Source organism: Cervus elaphus, chromosome 5 (genome assembly GCF_910594005.1).
Source record: "Cervus elaphus chromosome 5, mCerEla1.1, whole genome shotgun sequence".
Taxonomy (NCBI): domain Eukaryota; kingdom Metazoa; phylum Chordata; class Mammalia; order Artiodactyla; family Cervidae; genus Cervus; species Cervus elaphus.
In genome coordinates this window covers 128,733,817-128,757,341 of record NC_057819.1, presented here as the reverse complement: position 1 = coordinate 128,757,341, position 23,525 = coordinate 128,733,817, and the positions used below count along the sequence as shown (strand labels likewise).

At 51.2% G+C, this 23,525-nt stretch overlaps 1 protein-coding gene across 2 annotated transcripts in view; it reads left to right on the top strand.

Moving 5' to 3' along the window:
- The first annotated feature begins 3,455 nt into the window (after positions 1 to 3,455).
- DNAI2 (dynein axonemal intermediate chain 2) overlaps positions 3,456 to 23,525 on the top strand; it is a 30,091-nt gene continuing 10,021 nt past the window's right edge. Inside the window, exons 1-8 of one of the 2 annotated variants that reach the window (XM_043905636.1) lie at positions 3,456 to 3,612; positions 7,681 to 7,871; positions 10,110 to 10,271; positions 11,584 to 11,705; positions 16,219 to 16,361; positions 17,340 to 17,453; positions 21,810 to 21,949; positions 23,227 to 23,349. In XM_043905636.1, the coding sequence (XP_043761571.1) occupies positions 7,689 to 7,871; positions 10,110 to 10,271; positions 11,584 to 11,705; positions 16,219 to 16,361; positions 17,340 to 17,453; positions 21,810 to 21,949; positions 23,227 to 23,349 (987 nt within the window). In that variant the 5' untranslated portion in view covers positions 3,456 to 3,612; positions 7,681 to 7,688. Of the gene's footprint in view, positions 3,613 to 7,677; positions 7,872 to 10,109; positions 10,272 to 11,583; positions 11,706 to 16,218; positions 16,362 to 17,339; positions 17,454 to 21,809; positions 21,950 to 23,226; positions 23,350 to 23,525 lie in introns of those variants that run through there. The other variant, XM_043905637.1, reaches the window with a different exon arrangement.

Genomic DNA, 23,525 nt, shown 5'->3' with positions numbered 1-23,525 from the left:
GTTAGTTACAATAGGAAAAAGTGGAAGCAACCGTAGTGTCCATTAATACATGAATGGGTAAGTAAAATGTGCTCGTCCACAATGGAATATTACGGTCTTAAAAAGGGAGGAGGGCCTGACACCTGCAACATGAATGAACCTAGAAAACACTCTGCCAAATGAAATAAGTTACCAACAAAAAAAACTGATTCCACTTCTGCTGCCGCTCATCACTTCAGTCTCATCTTTCTCTCTGTGACCTCATGGGCTGCAGCCCGTCAGGCTCCTCTGTCCATGGGATCCTCCAGGCAAGACTACTGGAGTGGGCTACCATGCCCTCCTCCAGGGGATCTTCCCAACTCAGGGATTGAACCAGCATCTCTTACGTCTCCTGCGTTGGCAGGTGGGTTCTTTACCACTAGCACTGCCTGGGAAGCCCCATGATTCCACTTCTACAAGGTACTTAAAGTAGTCGGAATCATAGAGACAGAAAGTAGAATTGTGCTTGTTAGGAATTCGGGGAGCAGGGAGTGGGGCCTTACTGTTTAACAGGAATAGAGTTTCAGATTTGCAAAATGAAAAGAGCTCTGGAGATAGATGGTGGTGATGGTTGTCTAACAGTATGACGGTTCTCAGCACCACTGAACTGAGCAGTTAAAAATGGTTAAGGTAGTAGATTTTTTGTGTACTTTATCACGATGAAAATGGATAAAGAGGCTGGCGGGACAATATTGCAATGGACTGTTCACTGGCCTTGGGGATGTCCAGGGCTAGGGGCTGCTCTCAGCAGAGAGCTTCAGTTGCTGGGGCTTCACTGGTGGTCCAGTGGTTAGGAGTCCGAGCTCCCAATGCAGGGGGCCCGTGTTCGATCCCAGGTCAGGGAACTAGATCCCACATGCTGCAACTGAAGATCCCACCTGCCACAATAAGGACGCAGCACACCCAAATAAAGAAACTGGATGGTGATTAAAGTCACTGGGTCATTTAACAACAAAAATTAAAAGCTGCCAGGTCTGCTGTGAGTGGAAATCTGGAAGACGCTGCAGTTTTTTAAAATTGGACCCTTGTACTTACTTCTAATTACATGCTCTATTGCTGGCTTCCCAGGGTGACTGAGACGGGCCCGCCCATGGGTGCTGCCTGTTTTTCCAGTGAGCGGAGCTGCCCGCTGGCGATTGGCAGCAAGCAGGCTTTCTGCGTGAGGGTGGGTGAGAAGCCTGTGATAAGTCATTGCAATGATACAGGAAGGAAGGCTGCAGTTTTCCTCACGACTTTTCTACTTCTCTCCACCCACTCCCCCTCACCTCCCTGCGTGCAGGGAGCCTCAGCGTCCCAGAGCGGGGGGAGGGGTGAGGAGGGCATCTGCGATCGCAGCCCCAGCCAGCCAGCGCCCCAGGGTGGAGCCGGTCCACTTCTTCCGGATGCTTTGTGTCTGAGTTGCCCCTGACCACACAAAGCCGGGTCAGTGGGGGCTTTCATACGCTCCTGCGCCCAGCCCCCATCACTTTGAGGGATTCCTCGGCTCAGAGAAACTGGCAGCGGGAGTCCAGGGGGCAGCTAATGGCAACAGTCACTATGGGCTTGCCATTGGTTGGTGCCGTTGGGCAAAGCGCCATCTCAAGGGGAATTCTGTTGCACCGGCCAGGTAGTGATGAAACATTTATGGAGAAGTCAGGGAGCCTGAGGGAGGATGTTTGCTTTTCCCTATCCTTTCACAGAATCCCCAGAAGCTGGCCAGGAGCCTGCATTGCCTCTCAGATCCCCAGATGACTTCTGTAAACTCCTCTCTCACTGGCCCCCAGCAGGGACCCCCCCAAAATGCCTTTCTTCCATGACAACTGCCTCTCCCTGGCTCACATTACTGCCCTCCCCTTCGATCTGGAATCATCTCCCCTCTCCTTCCCCCCCCCTGCAGCTCATAACCATTTGTCAAGGCTCCATTCCAACCCCAAATCCCACTTCTTGGATGACACGTGGTCCGCCCAGGTCCAGATCTCCAACAGCCATCTCTGAACTCAGGTTAGATCCCCGGCCGTGGGAGGCACAGAGCCGGCCTCCAGTGCAGGTTCTGTGGTCAGCTCCAGCCTGGGCACACCGCCACGTCAGCTCAGCCGGTCCTCCTAGTTATCCTGAGTACTGGCACTGCCCCCTCCCTTGGCCAGTGAGGATTGTTGAGTCTGGTGGCTCAGACAGTAAAGAGTCCACCAGCAATGCAGGAGACCCTGGGTCAGGAAGATCCTGGGTCGGGAAGATCCCCTGGAGAAGGGAATGGCTACCCACTCCACTATTGTTGCCTGGAGAATCCCAAGGACAGAGGAGCCTGGTGGGCTATCGTACATGGGGTCGCAGAGCCAGAGATGACTAAGCAACTAAGCGGGGCTTCTCTGGTGACATCGGTAAAGAATAGGCCTGCAATGCAGACGACTTGGGTTCCATCCCTGGGTCAGGAAGATCCCCCGGTCCTCCAAGGCATGGCATGTCCTCCTAGGCATGGCAACCCACCCCAATATTCTTGCCTGGAGAATTCCACGGACAGAGGAGCCTGGCGGGCTACAGTCCATGGGATCACAGAGTCGGACACGACCAAGCGACTAACACACACACACACACAAGTGACTAGGCACGAGTCAGGAAAGGCAAACAACTTGCCCAACGTCACTCAGTTGGTAAACAGTCCAGTGAGTGAGTGAAAGCCGCTCAGCCGTGTCCGACTCTTTGCGACACCATGGACTCCCCACCAGACTCCTCTGTCCGTGGGATTTTCCAGGCCAGAATACTGGAGTGGTTTGCCATTCCCTTCTCCAGGGGATCTTCCTGTCTCGGGAATCGAACCCAAGTCTCCTTCACTGTAGGCAGATTCTTTACCATCTGAGCCACCTGGCTGGGATTCAAACCCATGTTTTCTAGCCCCACATCCGGTTCTTTTAGTTTACATTATTTCACCTTATTGTCTTAACTAATGAGAAATTTCATTTTATTCATTCATTCACCAGCAACCAGGAGCTAGGCAGCGGAAACACCCAGCCCCTGCCTTATAGGAGTTTCCTTCCTGGTGGAGTGGTTCAGACTTAAGCTTGCTGTTCAATGTGCAGGGGCTTTGGTAACAGAGAGGAAGCTGGGGTTATAGTTCCCATTTAGCAGACAAGGAAACTGAAGGAAGGGGTGGAATTGACCTTCTGGATCATGAACAAATCAATAACAGAGCCTCACCCAGGGCTCAGGACTCCGAGGCTCACTGAGTACATTTTGCATTTTCTGAGAATCTTGCCAAATGCATACTTGTGGACTTGGATAAGCGCCTTGGCAGCGATCCTACATACGTTTGTCGTTACCGGCGCTTGACTAATTTAGGAGGGACCAGAGACGCTTCCAACGTGGCTTAACCGGTCACGTGCTCCAGGTTTCCTTCCTTCCGCGCGGCCCCGGTTGTGGGCGCCCCCCCCCCGCCCGCTTCCCGGCCAGGGTTGCTAGGCAACGAGTAAACTCCGGAGCCGTTTGAGAAGCGCTGAAGCCAGCGCTGCGACTCGGGGGCTTCCCCAGCGGCAGCAGGAACCGACCGAGGTTAAGGGGCGGACGCGGGGAGGATGTCCGCGGCTGAAGAGAAGACTGGAGAGTGAACGGGAGCCCCAGAGGGTGAGAAACACCGCTAGCGCAAGAAACTCCTCGTGGGGCGTCCTTCCGGGCTAGCTCTGCCGGATGATGGACCCCGGGGACCAGCGCTCCTAGGGTCCCCCGCCCATCAGGCCTCGCTGCCCTCGATGTTCCCGGAGTCCCGGGACCCAGCAAGTTCCAGACACCCTGCCTCCTGCACCCCTTGCGGCCAGTCGGGTCCTGATGACGGACCGCATCAGACGGTCCATCTCCTGGTGGGGGGATGGGAGACCTTCTAAAGGGTCCCCTTGATAGAAAATACAGCCTGGGGCTGGGGTGGTGGGCGGCCCAGCCGAGAGAAGAGGAGAGCCTTCTGCTTAGAATGGAGGGAAGGGCGTTAGAGTTACTGAGCTCGTCTGCAGGGGCGGGTCCTCTCAAACATTTCACCTATTCCTCAACGCGGAGTGGGTATCCGGATGCCCTTAGGGTATCGCAGTTCCTTCTTCCTGCAACAAGTTCACAGTTTATCACAGTCTCTTGAACCACATTCTTCTCCCAGCTTTCAGACCCAGTGTCTTCCTCCTACATCATTGCTGGACTTTTTCTCATCAGAAGAGGAGGAGTAGGGAAAAGACCTCTAGGGGAGCATCCTGGCGGATTGGGGTCACACTGCACGTTTAGCATGTGTCAGAGGGAGGAGGGGGCCCCCTGTGCCAGGCACTGGGGACGGGAGTGAACAGAAGACCACAGTCTTCTAATTAGGAATCATTACTCTCAGGGACTGTCATTATTAACGAAGATTCATTGTTGTTGTTGTTTAGTCACTAAATTGTGTCTGACTCTTTTGTGACCTCATGGACTGTAGCCCGCCAGACTCCTCTGTCCATGAGATTTTCCAGGCAAGAATACCGTAGTTGCCATTTCCTTCTCCAGGGAATTTTCCTCACCCAGGGATCAAACCCACATCCCTTGCATTGGCAGGTGGATTTTTTACCACTGAGTCTCTAGGAAGCCCAATGACTATTAGTACCACATCAAAAAAAAAAAAAAGAAAGAAAAGACCATAGTCTTGGCTCAAGGGGACAGCGCTGTAGTGGGCAGAGCAGGGAAACACAGGCCCACATCACCCTCCAGGTCTGGGGACCTCCTCCCACCTCTGGCTGTCTTCATCCTCCACCTCTTGGAGCTCATCCCAGGTTGACCCCAGTGTGGAGCAGAGGAAGGAATTCCCAGGGAGATCAGCCACTTTTGAAGGCGAGTGAGTCCCTTATGACCGCAAGTTCCAGAAGGTGCATAGACAGAAGAAAGAGGGCAGGAAGTCCCTCCCCCTACAGTCCTTTGTCCAGCCAGACGCAGCACAAAGACTGGAGACTGCCCCAGGGACAAGAAGGAGAGACCTTGTCACCTTTGTAACTCCAGGGAGTCCAGTGGTGGGGGAAGGTGGCCGCCCTCCACTTGCCTGCCGGTGAAGCTCCTACATTGAACTTCTCAGCCACCTCCCACCAGTCCCTCATCTCTTCGTTTCTCTGAAGCCGAAGGAGGTTCTTTCCAGGAATCACTTCGCTCGTTATCATTGCACAAGCAGAGTCTTGTTTTTCTGTTTGGTGAAGGTTCTGATCTGACTGCCCCGGGATGTCGGAGGCGGTTGCATATTTGGCATTCAGATCAGCCTGTCTCTAATTCCACGTGGTCTTGTGTTTGAGATGCTTGTGGGGCTGAGGTTCCCACGGGTGGCATCTCCTCCCCCCAAAGTCCCAGAGGGCAGCGAGGCGGCTCCTGCCTCCCCTGGAAGCCCCCTTTGCAGACAGCCTTACTCAGGCGCTGCTTGGAGCAGCCCAGCCTTTGAGACTTGTCTCACCAGGGTGGGGCGAGATCTCCTGAGACCACCCCCCCACCAGCTCTGACCTCACCATTCATCTTCATCCTCCACCAGCTTGTGAGAAAGAGCCCACTTTGGGTCCTTGAATGAGCTGTCTTCCCATCACCCAGCCAGCCTTTAAATGTCCCCTCTGTCTGCCTCCAGATAGAAAACAATGCCTCTGTTCTCGCTCCTGGCTTGGCCTTGGGAAGCACCAAGAAGGAAAGCAAAGCTGTTAAAAATATGATCTGGGCTCAAGAGGCTATTTTTGTCTTCCTAGGCTTTCCTTGTGCTCTTAAGACCCCTTGTGTCCCCTAGGAGCTGGCTGTCTCCTGGCAGTTGTCTCTTTTTAACAGAGGGAGAGATGAGCAGCCTGTAGTTACAGAGTCTGGCAGTCCTTGGGGGACGAGGGTTGGGACGTGGAGGGGTGGGGGGCACAGGTGCAGCCCTGTTGTAGTTCAGCGATGTGCTGGAGGCCAGGGAGATGCTCACTGGGTGTGCATCCTTTTCCACGAGGCTCTGTCTTGTCCATGAAAAATAAACCACTAGGGCAACCTGCTGTCCTTTGTGCTTCTGTCCCCATCCTCTGTTCTCCAAGCCATTGCTCCTACCCTTCCTGGGTAGAAAAGTTTCCAAACCACAAGAAAGAGCGGAAAATACTGCTCCCCATGAGTCTGATGCAGGATGAGCTGTTCTGGGGCTGAGAAGTAGGCGGTTGGGAGGGTAGTACTCTCTTCAACAAACAACGCCTGTGGATGCAAAGTGGCCTAGTGGTTAACCCTCATCACCCTCACCCCCTGTCCCCGCTGTTCCAGGGCCTGAGGCCACCCAGGCACATGCTTCTAGGCTGCCGCAGAGCTCTTGGCCCTATATCTCGGGACAGCAGCCTGGACCCACCCGTCTCGTTCCTTGCAGCCCTGGAGTTTGGGGAGGAAGGACAGACACGTATCTGGTCTTAATAGTCATCTGGGGTGACTGTACAAATGTCTAAGCCTCATCTCAGACGTGTAGATCAGTGTTTACAGGAAGGGGGCTGGGAATTTCTGTGTTTTGAAGGGACATTCCAAATTTGAGAAACGTTGGTTCTGAGATTAAGAGCCCTCACTTTAAATCGGTGGTTCTCATCCTCAGCTACATGCTGAGAGATTATGATTTAGTTACTTTGCAGTTCAACCCGAGCATCGTGGTTTTTTCCAGAGTCCTCCAGGTGTTCCTAAGTGTGTAGCCAAGGTTGAGAATCACTACTGTATTTTTGTTTGTTTGTTTTGGCTGTGGGATCTCAGATCAGAGATTGAACCTGCATCCTCCGCCGTGATCCATTTTGAGTCATCTTTTCGTATGGCGTGAGGTAGGAACCTGGGGTCATTCTTTTGCCTGTGAAGGTACAGCATCGCCAACATCATTTGTTTAAAAGACCATCCTCTCCCCACTGCGTTGTCTTAGCACCTTCATTGAAAATCAACTGACCATAGATATAAAGGTTTATTTCTGAGCGCTCAATTCCATTCCATTGATCTAAGTGTCTGTCCTTATGCTAGCGTATCACTCTGTCTTGACTATTCAGTTGTTGTTTTTTTAAATGTGGACCATTTTTTAAAGTCTTTATTGAATGTGTCACACCATTGCTTGTTTTATGTTTTGGGTTGTTGGCCTGTGGGATATTACTTCCCGACCAGGGATCAAACCCACACCCCCTGCACTGGAAGGCAAAGTCTTAACCACTGGTCCACCAAGGAAGTTCCTATTCATGGTTTTAACAAATGTTTTCTGACAAAGTAAGTGAAATCATTGTCAGGTCCAGCAAGTGGCAGGGAATTTAGTTCAACATAATCACCATCAATATTTCTTCCTTGCCTCTGGATAATCATATCAGCTCAGCAAAAACTGTATCAATTGTTGAGTTAGAGCTTTGGAGTCGGGTAGACCAGCAGCACCCCTTGTTGGCTGTGTGGTCCTGGGCAAGGCGTTCTGGGTCCCTGTGAATATCAGGTTCCTCCAAAGTGGATTGGTGATCTTCTTGTCCATTTTAGAGGGCAACTGTAAGAACCAAACAAGATCACACTTAGCCTGTAGTCATCACTCCAGAAATTATTTTTTCAAATGCAGCTCAGCTTCTGGACGAATCCCTTAGGAGCCTTCCCCCCACACCCAGAGAGGAAACACAGAGGCGCCCGCAGTGCTGGGGCTCTTGGAGACCAGGAGGTAGCCAGCTGGGGGTCCTCACCACACACCCTCCCCCGTCCCTGCCACAGCCGGTACCATGGAGATTGTGTACGTGTACGTGAAGAAGCGCAGCGAGTTTGGGAAGCAATGCAACTTCTCCGACCGCCAGGCAGAGCTGAACATCGACATCCCGCCCAACCCCGAGCTGGCCGAGCAGTTCGTAGAGCGGAACCCAGTGGACACGGGCATCCAGTGTTCCACCAGCATGTCAGAACATGAGGTGGGTCGCTGAGCCAAGGGCCGGGCCAGTGGAGGTGTGGTCTGGCAGGGTGGCAGGTCAGGGCTGGTAAGTGCGACCGCGTGACTCCATCCCCCTGGGAAGCCAGTTAGAGTGGACCAGTGCGGATGCTGGATGTGTGAGGGCAGAATCGCCCCCAGTCCCAGCTTGGTGCCCAGGGTCAGGACAAGCCCCAGCACCAACCACCCCCTGGGCCGGGCAAATGCAAATCAAGATGCTCTTTCTCTCTGGCCTCCCCTCTAAGACTCTTGCTAGAGTTGTTTTAGGCGCAGCTTTTGAACTGTGGTGCTGGAAAAGACTCCTGAAAGTGCCTTGGACGGCAAGGGGATCAAACCAGTCAATCTTAAGGGAGATCAAACCTGAATATTCACCGGAGGGACTGTTGCTGAAGCTGAAGCTCCAGTATTTTGGTCAACTGATATGAACAGACAACTCACTGGAAAAGTCCCTGATGCTGGGAAAGACTGAGGGCAGGAGAACAGGGCGTCAGAGGATAAAACGGCTGGACGGCATCACCGATGCAGTGAATATGGCCCTGGGCAAACTCTGGGAGATGGTGAGGGACGGGGAGGCCTGGCGTGCTGCGGTCCACAGGGTTTCAGAGCGTCAGACACAACTGAGTGACTGCACAGTAACAGCTGGGAGAGGTATCGGAGGGGCCCAGGGGTTCACACCTGCAGGACCTGCCCAGCTTGTGAGAGAGAAACGGCCCCATAGAAAGTTCTGGTCAGAGGTGCCTCTAAGATAAGAGAACTGAGGGTCGTGTTGCTGTTCAAAATCCCAGATTTCTCCCAGTCTGTCTGAAGCAGGTGGTCAGCTCCCGATTATGTCAACAACTGCTGGGAGAAGATTAGATGGAGGGGATAACCCTGTTGTCGCGTTCCTAAATCAGCGGCGTGAAAACCACACTGATTTGGCCAAAACACATTATGAGTGTTTCCAGTAACTTCCAGTTCAAACACATTGACTCTCTTGCTTCCCAGGGTGCGTTGATGTCCCTGGGACCAGAGCAGTCCTGTGCATGGCAGCCCCCAAACACGAGGGCAGCCACGAAGGCCGAGCCACACTGGCATCTCCAACGCCAGCGGCTCCGCCCTGTTGAGACTTCCAGCTTCTGTGAGAAATGGCTTATAAAGGAAGTGAGATTGAGAGCTCAGTGAGTGTGGAGGCCCCATTTGGGGAGATGAGAAAGTTCCGGAACTAGACAGGGCTCATGATTGCCCGACATCGTGAATGTTCCTAATGCCACTAAGTTGAGCATTTTTTTTAATGGTCAGAATGGTAGATTTTATTTTTAAAAATGTTTGTGTGTTAACTTGGCTGCACCGGGTCTTTGTTGTGGCATGCAGGATCTCGTTCTCTGACCAGGGATTGAACCCAGGCCCCCTGCCTGCACTGGGGCTTCGGAGTCTTAGCCACTGGGCCACCAGGAAAGCCCCAAAATGGTACACGTGATGTTACGTGTATTTTGTGAAAGTGTTAGTCGCTCAGTCGTGTCCGGCTCTGCAACCCCATGGACTGGGGCCCTCCAGGCTCCTCTGTCCATGGAATTCTCCAGGCAAGAATACTGGAGTGGGTAGCCATTCCCTTCTCCAGGGGATCTTCCTGACCCAGGAATCGAACCTGGGTCTCCTGCGTTGGTAGGCGGACTCTTTACCGTCTGAGCCACTAGGGAAGCACATGTGTGTTTTATCACAATTGAAGAGATGCAGGGTGAGGGGACTGAAAATGAGGCAGAGAGGTAAGTTTAAAGAGGGTAAAACTGCATCTCTAACATCCTCGCTGCAACAGAGATTGAGCAAAGCGAATCCAAACTCTTAGGTGTTTTTATGTTTCAATTCCCGTCTCACTGTAAATGGTAGGATTCGTCACTTTGTCCTTTGGGGTCTCACAGAGCAGATGGGTGGGTGGGCTCCTCTGGGTTTTTAGGGTTGCGGTCAGGTCAGAACTGGATTTCTCCCAGCCACCGGCATCAACTGCAAAGTGGCTGTTACTAACTCCACAGGCTGGCACGTTCATGACTGCCTGTGACCCTCTGAGGACCAGAAAGTTTCTTGCTGGTACCTGAAGACGTTGTGGCTCCAGTCAAGGGTACCTCATGAGTCCCTCCCTGAGTTCTCAGAGCCCGGGGACCCGAGAGCCCCAGGACTCTGGTTTGCAGAAGTGGCCACATGCTTCCACCAGGGCCGGGCGTCTTCTCACCTGTGACTCTCTGTTTAGGCCAACACAGAGCGCTTTGAGATGGAGACCCGGGGGGTTAACCACATCGAGGGCGGCTGGCCCAAGGATGTGAACCCCCTGGAGCTGGAGCAGACGATCCGCTTCCGGAAGAAGGTGGAGAAGGACGAGAACTACATCAATGCCATCATGCAGCTGGGCTCGGTAAGGCTTCCTTCGGCTCGATCAGGGTCTTAGCCATCACTGCTTCCCCAACTGCATGTCAGGCTCAGCAGTTATAGCTCTTTGAGGCTGGACACTGGGTACCATATGGAACCTTCGGTCTGGGAGCAGGTAGGCAGGTCCACACAGCAGACCCAAGGGTAAGGCAGGGAGGTCCAGTGACTGAACAGGCTTTAGGAGGAATCAGGAAAGTGGGAAACCCTCTGGGCAAAGAGACCCCCAAGGGACCCCAGCCAGCAGCTACATGCCAATAGGGGTCATTCATTCATTCAGCACATTTGGATGGAGCTTCTAGCCTTTGCCAGGTGCAGTAGAGATTGCAAAAATGAAATTCACATATATCCCACCCTGAAGAGTTTGTGAGCCACCGGAGGCCAAAGACAAAAACAGAGATATCACAGTATTAACAGGGGCTTCCCAGGCAGCTCAGCAGGTAAAGAATCTACCTCCAGCGCAGAGACACAGGAGATGCAGGTTCAATCCCTGGGACAGGAAGATCCCCTGGAGAAAGAAATGGCAACCCCCTCCAGTATTCTTGCCTGAAAAGATCCCATGGGCAGAGGAGCCTGGTGGGCTACAGTCCATGGGGTCTCAAAGAGTGGGGCACAACTGAGCATGCATGTACCACACAATCTAACATTGAAAGGAAGGCTGTAAGAGCAGAAATGCTTTGCTATTTGCCCCATAAGGAGGGAGAGTTGATTTCCTGCTGAAGGTATCAGGGGAGACTTCCTGGAGGAGGAGGCCCTTGAGCTTGGGTTTTTCCTTGTTGGACATTTGGGATAATGGGGGAGGGCCTTCCGGATGGAGGAAACAGGAGATGGATGCCATATACAGGGTGGCTCCTAATTCTGTTTGGCTGGAACTGTGTTTCTTCACCTTTTTTTTTTCATTGCTGTCTCTCAACAAGCCTTTTTAGACATTCCCCCACCCCAGTGAAAATGTAATACCAAAGGTGTACTATATATTTATGTACTATATGTGTATCTGTGAGGCCTGGCGTGCTGCAGAGAGTCAGACACGACTTAGCAACTGAACAACCACCACAAAATGTATGTCTGTGCTTTGTACAAAAAAAAAAAAAAAGTGATATTATTTTACCCCCATGAAGCAATTTGAAAACAATTGGAACCAATTTCCACCCTTGTGCGGGGTAGATGTTGCCCCCATTGGAAATTCGTGGCCTGGAAGGATGGGAAAAGACTACGGGATATTTCTCATCCCTCCCAGACTCCATCTCAGCTGCAAGGACCTCCCTTTACCACTAAGGACTCTCCCGCTGTGTCCCCCGCAGATCATGGAGCACTGTATCAAGCAGAATAACGCCATCGACATCTACCAGGAGTATTTTGACGACGAGGATGCGGTGGAGGTGACGGACGAGGCCCCCTCAGCTAAAACCATCAATGTTTTCAGGTACCTTTGTAGCCAAGCAGGTGCCTGGCTGACCTCTGTCTCCTCTGTGGATGGGTGCTTCCAAAGGGGACCCCTTACCCATCACTCCATGCCATGGGGATAATGCCCTCTGTGCTCTGAGCTAAATAAAGGGCAGAGTGATAAAATGCCCAGTAGATAAGTGGTCCCTACCCTGGAGGCAGGCCTGGTGGGTGGACAGGGAGGAGAGAGTCAGTCTCAGGAAAGACTAAAGCAAATTTGCAATGCTGAGTACACGTGTGGTCGATTCATACTGTGTGGAGAAGGTCCAAAGCACCAGACATCCGTGATCTGGCTGCACTGTGAGCAAAAAAGACCCTTGTTCCAAGCACTCGGGAGTCTGCCTGGAATAACCTCCAAGGACAGCAGTGTGACAGAAGCTTAGCCCGTAGACACGTGTGTGAGATCACTGGATATTCACTGCAGCAGGGTGTGCACTAGACAGAGATTGGGAGCACAATAAACCCATCAGCAGGGTCTGGTTCCAGCAATTCTGCTATGCCCGCACGCTGACTACCGCTCAGCCGTCTGAACGAATGAGGCAGCTCCTTAGGCGGGAGCTTCCGAGATTGCCGTGCGAAGCCAAACCAAATCAAGACACCGAACAGTGTGTGGAAGGCACTACCTTTTGTTTAAAATACACCTGGGTAAAACAAGCTAAATGTCCAATGACAGATGAATGGACAAAGACGATGCGGTACATATATACAATGGCTACTACTTAACCACTAAAAAGAGCGAAATACGGTCATTGTGTAGAGACGTGGATGGGCCCAGAGTCTGTCATACAGAGTGAAGTAAATCAGAAAGAGAAAAACAAATTTCGTACGTGGAATCTAGAAAAATGGCACAGATGAACCTCTTTGCAGGGCAGGGGCAGAGCTGCAGATGCCGAGAGCGGACCTGTGAGCACAGTGGGGGAGGGCAGGGTGGGTGAATCGGGAGACTAGGACTGACGCGTGTCCACTCTCGTGTGTGAGGCACGGGGAGCTCGGCTCGGTGCTCTGTGATGGCCTCGAGGGGTGGGAGGGAAGTCCAAAAGGGAGCGGATGTCTGTATTCATGCCGCTGATCGGTTCATTATACAGTGGAAACCAACACAACAGTGGACAGGCAATTATGCACCAAAAAAGAAAATCAAATATACCTATCTATATGTGCATGTGTGCATGTATATATCCGTATATGTATACATATGTTTATATGTGCAAGTGTGTGTTCTCGAACATGCAGAGAAAACCTGTGATTTTGGAAGCCACGAGCATCAAAGGCCAACTCTAGGGGATTCATTCTGCCACCTGGAAAGTGTTTGACCCAGTCCGAGCATGAGCAGCCAGGACTCTTCTGATCCAGGGCTGAGTCATGGCAGGCACTGCAGACTTCTAGCAATGGGCATGCAAGAGAGGGGCCGGAGGGGGGGGCGGGGGCCCTCTGCTCTGCTGCCCCAGCCCTGCTGGAGTCTGACCTTACGTATGGATACCCGAGAGGGCTGATGCATCAGGAATCATCACATCCAACCTCCACGTTTGACAGATGAGGAAACCGGCCCCAGGGAGGAGACGTGCTCAGGGCTCTCAGTGGGTGGGTGACCCAACCGAGGATGGGACTCAACCTTCTGCTTTAGCGGTGCCCCCGGGGAGGAGTGAAGTGGATGAGTCACACGACCAGAAGCTTATTTCATTTCCCCCTTGTGTTCATTTCTTCCGATGGCTTCCATGACAAAGTGTCAGCTTGGGACTGTGAAGTCTTTCTTTTTTTAACTTAATTTTTAAACATTGGAGTATAATTGCTTTAGCATGTTGTGTTAGTTTGCTGTGCAATGAAGTGACTCGGCCATGTGTAAGCATAGATCCCCTCCTCCTTGGAGCTCTCTGTGCCCCCAGCAGCCCCTCCCCTCTAGGTCATCACCGAGCCCCAAGCTGAGCTCCCACTAGCTGTCTCTTTTATACACGGGAGTCAAGGCGTGTGTACGTCAATGCTGTTCGCTCAGTTCTCCCCACCTTCCCCCTCTGTGTCCACATGGCGGGCCGTTACCTCTTTAATCCTTTTTTCACTGTTACACATCGTCTCTCCCCTTTCATTTTTTGGAAGTGAAAGTGAAGTTGCTCAGTCGTGTCCGACTCTTTGCGACCCCATGGACTGTAACCCACCAGGCTCCTCTGTCCATGGGATTTTCCAGGCAAGAGTACTGGAGTGGGTTGCCATTCCCTTCTCCAGGAGATCTTCCTGACCCAAGGATCGAACCCAGGTCTCCCGCATTGTAGGCAGACGCTTTACCATCTGAGCCACCAAATTGAGCTAATTTTTTTTGAGCAGTTGTTTTTTTTTTTCCCCAAAGAAAGAAAGAATGATTACTTGCAACAAGTAAGGAGGATACCTTGGATCTTTCCCAAAGCAGTCTCTCAAGCAGTTTTAGTTCCCAGCAAAACTGATCAGAAAGTACAGAGAATTCCCACACACCCATCCTACCCCCACCCACACGGCCTCTCCCGCCGTCAGCATCTCCTGCCGCCCCCGCCCCATAGGTGGGACATTTGTCATAGTCAGAGAGCCACGCTGACATCGTTCTACCCTGTCCTGAGTCTGCTCAGGCTGCCGTCTCAAAATACCATCACTTGGGTGGCTTACAAACAGCTGAAATGCATTCCTCACCTCTCCGGAGGATCAAAGTCTGAGCCCAGGGTGCCAGCAAGGTCAGATTCTGTGTCTGGTGAGGACTCTTTCTTTTTGTTTTGACTGCTTCTCGAAACTTGTGGGATCTTAGTTCCCTGATCTGGGATTGAACCCAGGCCCCCAGCAGAGAGAACACCAAGTCCTAACCACTGGATGTTTCAAAATTGTCACTGCTCGGTTTTTATTAATAATTCAGAGACACCCACCTTCTTGCTGAGAACTCACAAAGCAGAAGGGGTGAGGGGTCTCTCTGGACCCCCTTTTGTAAGGACACTAATCCCATTCATAAGGGCTCCACCCTCACCACCTAATCACCTCCCAAAGGCCGCACTTCTAGATTCCAGCACACTGGAGATTAGGCTTCAACATACGAGGTTTGGGGGGATGCACTCAGCCTACAGCACACCCGGAGTCTATAGTTCACATTAGGATTCCCTCTGGGTGTCACAGATCCCAATATACAGAATAGTTTCATTGCCCTGAAAGTCCCCTGTGTTGACATAGAAAACAAACGGTTAACAAAAGGGAAAAGGGGAAGGATAAATCAGAAGTTTGGGATTAAAAGATCTACACTACTATATGTAAAATAAATAAATAGCAAGGACATTCAGTACAGCACAGGGAATTATATTCAGTATCTTGTGTGCTCAGCTGTGTCCAACTCTCTGTGACCCCGTGGACTGTAGCCCATCAGGCTCCTCCATCCATGGGATTTCCCAGGCAGGAATACTGGAGTGGGTTGCCATTTCCTCCTCCGGGGAATCTTCCTGACCCAGGACTGAACCCATGTCTCCTTCATCTCCCGCATTAGCAGGTAGATCCTTTATCACCGAGCCACCTGGGAAGCCCCTTAATATCTTGTAACAACCTAAATGGGAATGAATCTGAAAAAATATGTGTATATATATTATATATATATATATATTTCCTTTGCTGCACGCCTGAAACTCACACAACACTGTAAATCAACATATTTCATTTGGAAAAGAATCCTCTGTGGTCCAGTGGCTAAGACTCCAAACACCCAGTGCAGGGGGCCCAGTTTCAATCCCCGGTCAGGGAACTAGATCCCTTGTACCACGACTTAGACCCAGTGCAGCCAAATAAACAAAAATACACTTTTGAAGTCCCCTGTATTTTACCTATTTAACCCTCCCTGCCCCTAAACGCTTGGCAACAACTGATCTTTTTCCTGGCCCCGTGGTTGTGCCTTTTCCAGAATGTCATTTAGTTGGAACCATACAGCATGTAGCCTTTTCAGATGGGTTTCTTTCTCCTAACAGAGTGCATTGAGTTTCCAGCATGTCTTTTCATTGCTTGATAGCTCATTGCTTTTTAATGCTGAGTAACAACAATGTTTGGATGTACCACAATTTATCCACTTGCCTACTGAAGGACATCTTGGTTCCAAGTTTTGGCAGTTGTGAGCACCACTGCTGTAAACCTCTGCATGCAGCCTTTTGTGTGGGCAGAAGTTTTCGATTCAGTTGGGCAGATACCAAGGAGCCGGATTCTTCATCTTCCTTCATCATTTAATATTGATGAGAGATCAAGCCTCAGGCTCAGAACTTTCAGCAAATGAAGACATCAGACCGAAATTTAAAATTTTATTTCCATTCTCTCTTTATTAGTTTCTCTTTGTGGTTGTGAGATCAGTTTTCCAATTAAGGGAGCCCTGGAGGCTTTGTTTTTAAAAGTGAATTTCTCCTAGTGAATATTTAAAGACATTTGAATTCTTTTAAGAAAAAAAAATGAGCAAATATGAATAGGAAGTCTGGGGAGCCTGGCACTCCGGTCTTCTGCCCTCTTGCCCTCCTCTAAAGGGACCCCCAGGAAATTAAGCGGCCAGCCACACATGTCTCCTGGCATCCCGATGGCAACAGGAAGTTGGCAGTGGCGTATTCTTGCTTGAACTTTCAACGGGCACCCGAAGGCATGAGCAGCGAATCGTACATCTGGGACCTGGGTGAGGCGCAGAGGGGACAGGTGACCCGGGAAGGAGCGGGAGGCGGGCAGAGGCCAGCGAACACATGGGGGGAGGTGGAAGCAGCTGGTCCCGCGCTGGGATCCCAGGCCCTGGAGGAAGCCAGCGGCTCATCCTTTCCCTGCCCGGGTTCAGGTGCAGTCAAGCGAAGCCACAGCAGAAGCAGGAACTCCCTTCATTTCTGGATCCTGAATCAGGGCATTCAAGACCAGACCCCTGGAGTCCCAGCTCTGGGTCTCTGAAGAGCCTATCGGAGAGTCCCCAGCAGACTAAGAAAGGGACCCGGGGGGAGGGAAGGGGACCCCCCCCGTCCCGCCTGTCTGGGCACTTGTCCCTAATTCCTGGCCGGTAGGTTAGTGTGTCCACCCGGGAGCAGGGACCACAGCTGACAGAGGGGCTCACTGCGCAGCAGAGCCGGGCAGGTGGCAGGTGATGGGGGCGCCACTGATAACTCTCATCACTGTCACTGTGAAAATGAGCGTTAGCTCTTAGGAGCAGGTGCGGGCGCCCAGCAGGGAGCTGAGCACTTCCCACTCTCGAGCAGCTCAGCCAACTCTTACTGCCGCCCCGTGGGCGGACGCTATTGTCCCTCCATCATCCTCCGTCTACAGACAGGGCGACCGGTTCACACAAATCAGGGGAGAGTTAGCGCTTTGTAAAAGCCTTAGGGTCCAAACCTCACTTTATACCTTCCTGGGAGATGGATTAGAATGACAGTCTCTCTCACGCGCGCGCGCGCGCACACACACACACACACACACACACGATTCCCAAAAAATAACATCTGTAGAAGAGCCTCTAGGGCTAGAGGCTGGTCACTGAGGACCAGCGTTGCAGCCTGGAGAAGGGCTTCCTAGCGTTGCCCCACCGCCCCCGCCCTGGACAAGCGGTTGAATTGTTTGACTGTGTCCTTTTCTTTCCAGGTCTGGTAGTATACATGTTTTTTGTTCCACCTTATAGAAAACCCCAACAGGCCAGAGATCACTCTCAAGCCGTCCTCTCCTCTTGTCACCTTGGAGTATAACCCCAAAGATTCCCACGTGCTCCTGGCAGGCTGCTACAATGGGCAGATCGGTAAGGAAGGGCTTCCCCCACCACCACCTGGGTGCTTAACTAGGTGCCAGCCCAGCCGCCCCCCGGGCTCTGAGGCAGCCAGGCTCCACTGCGGTCCAGCCAGGGTCCACCTGCCAGGCCAGGCTTGCCGTGGAGGACAAAGTCAGGGGGTACTTCCTGCAGCTTTCAGGCGTCAGGGTGAAACAAGTTTTGCTGCTGCCTCATCAGTGTCTTCAGGTGTAAAAGTTCAAGTGAGTCTGAAGTTAGTTCAAAATTAAAAGTTAAGAAAAATATAGGTCAAGTAAAGTCAAGGAATGCTTACTGTGTACCCACCCTGAAGCAGAGCTTCCCTGGTGGCCCAGACGGTAAAGAATCCACCTGCAATGGAGAGATGTGGGTTCGCTCCCTGGGTTGGGAAGATCCCCTGGAGGAGGATGTGGAAACCCACTCCAGTACTCTTGCCTGAAGAAGTCCACGGACAGAGGAGGCTGGCGGGCTGCGGTCCATGGGGCAGCAAAGAGTCAGACACGACTGAGCGGCCAAGCACACAGCATGCTCTGAGCCAGGCTGAGGTGACTAGAGGCAAAGCGGTGGTGAGATCACTGGGGAGCTCCATCTCCGGAGAGGCGGTCAGGAGACGCATGACGAGGTGCGTGATGCGTGCTAAGTCGCTCAGTCCTGTCCGAATCTGCGACCTTATGGCCTACAGCTCTCTAGGCTCCTCTGTCCACGGGATTCTCCAGGCAAGAATACTGGAGCGGATTGCCATTTCCTTCTCCAGGGGATCTTCCCAGCCCAGGGTTAGAACTCACATCTCTTATGTCTCCTGCATTGGCAGGCGGGTTCTTCACCACTAACACCACCTGGGAAGCCCTTATATATGGTAATGGGTGTGAGCAACACCAGCCAGACTGAGTGGTGAAGTGGTTCTTCCTCTTTTTTTTGGAAAGCCTTTGTGAAGAATTTATATTCATTGTTCCTTAAATATTTGGTAGAATTCACCAGATGGTTGGTCCGAGGATTTTCCTTATTGGTGGTTTTAAAATAGAAAATTCAACCTCTTTATGTGTTACAGGTCTTCTCATGTTTTCCGTTTCTTCTTGGATCAGTTTTGATAGCTTGCGTTTTTCTAGAATTTTTGTGTTTCGTCCAGGTAATCTTATTTGTTGACCTATAATTGTTCATTCTCTTCCAGTCATTTCATTTCTGTAAGGTTGACAGTAGTGTCTCCTACTTCTTTCCTGATCTTAGTAATTTGATCTTTCTTTTTCACTTGGTCAGTCTAGATAGGGGTTGGTCAAGTTTGTTTCCTTTTCAAAGAACCAACTTTATATTTTATCTTATTAATGTTTCTAAGTTGGTTTTCATTCTCCATTTCATTCATTTCCACCCTAATCTTTATTATTTCCTTCCTTCTGCTTACTTTGGGTTTAACTTGTTCTTCTTTTTCTAAATTTCTTAAAGTAGAAGGTTAGATTATTGATTTGTATTTTTAAAAATACAGATGTTTAAAGTTATAATTTCCCTCTAAGCACTGTTTTAGCTACACTAAGTTTTCGTATGTTGGGTTTCCATAGTCATGCATTTTGTATTTTCTAATTGCCCTTTGATCACTCCTTAGACCCATGGGTTATTTAGGAGTATGTTGTTTGCTTTCTATGTTTTTGTAAACTTTCTACTTTTCCTTCAGTTACTGGTGTTTCTAGTTGTATTCTATTATGGTAAGAAAAGATACCTTTAGTGATTTCAGTCTTTAAAAATCTACTGAGACTTGTTTTATGGGATCTATCCTGGAGAATATTCCATGTGCACTTGAGATGAATGTTTCCTGCTTGTTGCCATCTACAGCCAAAAAATTCCGCAGACTTTCCTGGAGGCCTCTGTGCGCATTTGAGCATACTTTCAGCACAGAGCCAGACGGTTGTCAGCTCTGCCTTAGCCGCTGCCCCGAGCCTACGGGTCAGCCAGAGGTGAGAGCTGAGGGCCTTCTCAGTTTTTTCCAGTACTTGGGCCACCTGGTGTGAACATCCGACTCCTCGGCAAAGACCCTGATGCTGGGAAAGATTGAGGGCAGGAGGAGAAGGGGCCGACAGAGGATGAGATGGTTGGATGGCATGGTGATGCCAATGCCAAACTCAATGGACATGAGTTTAAGCAAACTCTGGGAAACAGTGAAGGACAGCGAAGCCTGGTGTGCTGCAGTTCACGGGGTCACAAAGAGTCAGACGTGACTGAATGACAGCAACAGCAAAAGTGTCCACACAGCCCTGGGACCTTCTAGTTTCCCGGGGATGCATCAGAGCTTTTCTAGACCCCCATGGGCATCTCACTCTCCAGCTTTTCCTCTGAAGCTTTTTGGTTAGCGTATTGTTTGCCCCACCTGTTATCCACCACTTCCGGACACCGCAAAGTTAATCAGTTGCCTGCAATTTTAATTATTTTCAAGATAGACTTGTTAAAAAGACCCCTTTCCCTGGGGAAGCTCTGAGTCAAGCCGAATACAGACAACTTTGCAAACAAGGAGGGGGTCTTCCAGGGAACCACTAGATAGGTCGAACAGTGACAACTCTTTGAATAGGAGACTTTCAAAGCGCTCCAGCTCCCTTCTGCTCCATCCTGTGGCTGCCAAGATACTGGGTTTTTAACAGGAAGGCAGAGTGTTATTTTTCAAGGCTATCATAGAACTGGAGATTATAGCGTCTTAACTGGGGCAAGCCAAAATGCAACAAAACTTACTATTCTTATCAAGATTCAGCTATTTTTCTTGAATAAGCACTCTGATTTGCTGCCAGCCTTTGACTAATTTCCAGAGTTCTGGAAAAGTTGACTCTGACCATCGATTTTGCCAACATTCTCATGGACTTTATGGAACAGAGAATTCTCAGAGGTCCCTGCTCTGCCATTTTTGCTGATGGGACACCCAGAAAACTGATGTTTAGATCCCATGTGAGCTCAGAAGAAACCTGTCCCTGTGGCCCTGAAGTTTCCCGCCTACCGGCCGCCCCTGGCCTTAAAGTAGCCAAACACTTAATCCTGGCCTCCTGAGACCTCTGACCTCCCTCTTAGACCTGCTGCCCCCCCTCCAGGGAGCCCCTCTGTGATGAAATGGAAGTGGACTCCCATCGAGTCAAAGTGTTAGTCGCTCAGGCATGTCCGACTCTTGTGACTCCCTAGGCTGTAGCCCGCCAGGCTCCTCTGTCCATGGGATTCTCCAGGCAAGAATACTGGAGCGGGTTGCCATGCCCTCCTCCAGGGGATCTTCCCGACCCAGGAATCAAACCCGAATCTCTTATTTGTCCTGCGCTGGCAGGCTGATTCTTTAACCACTAGCGCCACCAGGGAAGCCCATAAATCTCCCTGCAGCTTTATCTGGGTGCTAGCCCTCTGAAAGACTGAAGCAGAGTCACTTGGCCATGGTTATTCAGGAGCCCTGCCTCGCTCATCACTCATAACCCCTTTCAGTGGTTTTCCCTGCCAGCCCAGACCAGCCCAGGCTCTGGGGCTCTGCTGTCTATGAGAAAGACACAGTGGGACCGGCCCTCGAGCACTGCTTTGCCGGAGCAGAGCAAGCTGAGCTAAGAAAACCCATTTCTGGGCCAGACTGGTGCAGGGCCAAATACCTTAGACTTGGATTCCATAAATCGAGATTTATGGATCATGGACGTCTGTTGTTGTATTACAAAACACGCTTTCCTTAGAAACAGGTCTGAGTAACAGGGTGGGTCCTCACCATATATTCGTGGGAAAATGCAGAATCCATCAGGATAAAAAAAATATATATAGATAAGCTTTGAGTCTTTCTTGGTAAAGCAGAAGAGATGAAGTCCTAATAATGAATCCAAAGAAAGGATAAATCTCCCTCTTGAGTTTCTTTTCCGATCATCAGCAGCAGAGGTACAGAGGCAAAAAGGGAATGAATGGATGCAACAGGAGAGATTTCTCCAGGATGGAGGTGCTCCTCTGTCTTTCCCTGCCTCACTCCATCCTGAAGCACCTCCTCAATCTTAGTTCTTCCTCACTTCCTCCAGGAAGCCTTCCCTGACTGCCTCCCTGTGTCTCCCCCTGGAGCAATCACAGCACGGGCTGTAACTTGGCAGATTTCCCTTCCGGTCTCCTAAGGACTGTGCCTGTCTAAGTCCCAGTGGCTTCCCCAGGGCCCAGCGTGATGCTCACCACATATTAAGGGCCCCGATGGAATGAATGAAGTGAGCTTCAGGGGCTGGTAGGAAACTCAGGCTGATTTGAACTTAGCTCTTTCTTAAGAAAACCGCGTACCTGTCAAAGCAACCCAAACAGCACCCCCGACCCCGTGCTCCCTGCGCTGAGACAGGAAGCCTGCGCCCCCAGCACCCACCCCCTCATCTCCTTCCCCGCCAGCCTGCTGGGACACACGGAAGGGCAGCCTCGTGGCAGAGCTGTCCACCATCGAGTTCAGCCACCGAGACCCCGTGTACGGCACCATCTGGCTGCAGTCGAAGACGGGCACGGAGTGTTTCTCGGCGTCCACGGACGGGCAGGTATGAGCAGCCAGGCGCTGGAGGCCAGGGAGTGGGGAGCAGCAGCGGTCACACGTCCCCCGTGGGGATCACCTAAGAGTGTTACCTTTTACATTTCATTGTAAAATCAAGCAATAGGTAATAGATGCCTGTGGAACACGAGCCTAAAGGTACAGGAGGGCAGGAAGTGAAGCCGTCCCCCCACCTCTGCCCTCAGCCTCCCAGGCCCCGTCCCTGTGGCGCCCACTTACACCAGCCTCTCCGCCTGCCTCCAGGCTCAGCATCCGCATGCAGAGCAGACGTGTACGTCTTTGCACTCTTCCTGTGCACCTTGCACGTTGATTTGCACTTGATGTTTTTCATTCGGCAGGTCTCAAAGATGATTTTACATTTCATAAAGTGCTGCCTGCCCCCATGCCTGTTAAGGACTTAATAAATTATGGATATACCGTAATTTATTTAAGTGGATTTTAATAGTTTGTAGTTACCAAAAATGTAGCAAAGAGTGTGCTGGAGAGGTTGAATTTTTTTGTTGGAGTATTGTTGCTTTACAATGCTATGTTAGCTTCTGCTGAACAACAGAGTGAGTCAGCCATGTGGATACATATTCCCCCTCCCTCTGGAGCCTCCCTCCGGCTCACCCAGCTAAGTCATCACAGCACCAAGCCGAGCTTCCTGTGCCATCTGGCAGGTTCCCACTAGCTACCTAGTTTACCCATGGCAGCGTATTTATGTCAATCCTACTATCCCAGTTCGTCCCATCCTCCCCTTCCCTGCCAGTGCCCACACGTTGCTTCTCTATGCCTGCATCTCTAGTCCTGCCCTTCAAATAGGCTCATCTGTACCATTTGTTTCTAGATTCCATATATATGCATTAATATATGATACTTGTTTTTCTGCACAGAGTGTATTTGCACATAGATTACTGCATACGCATGAAGCGTACACATACACACAGCATACACATATGTTCCTGGCAGTGGAATTTCTGGGTCAAAGCATATGTGCATTTTGAATGTTGCTATATATTGCCTTATTGTGAGAGGTCTTTAAGGATACAGACTCCAGGGCCCACACCTGGCAGTTTTCACTCAGTAGGTCTGTGGTGAGGCCGCCTGCTTCCGGATTTTAGGGAGCTTGCCCAGGACTCTGATGATCAGCCAGGACTATGGACCAGAGGAGCGATTCTCAAAGCACGCCTGTTCCCTCGGTTGCTGGGTGTCCGACACCCCCAGGAAGGTGGGGGGGGGGTAAGAACTGCGGGACTCCAGCCCTCAAAGTGGCCCCTCTCCCACCAGGTCATGTGGTGGGACATCCGGAAGTTGAGCGAGCCCACGGAGGTCGTCGTCATGGACATCACCAAAAAGGAACAGCTGGAACACGCCTTGGGGGCCATCTCCCTGGAGTTCGAGTCCACTCTGGTGGGTGTCCCCTGCTCCCCCTTCCCCACCTTCCGTGGCCGGGGCAGCCAGAGCCGAGGGCAGGCCCGTGGCTGCCATATCAGGGGCTCTTGGGCCCCAGGTTACTTCTCACCTCATGCTCTGGACCGTCCTCTGTGGTCCCCCCAGACCTGTGTGGTCTTTGCAACCTCTTTCCA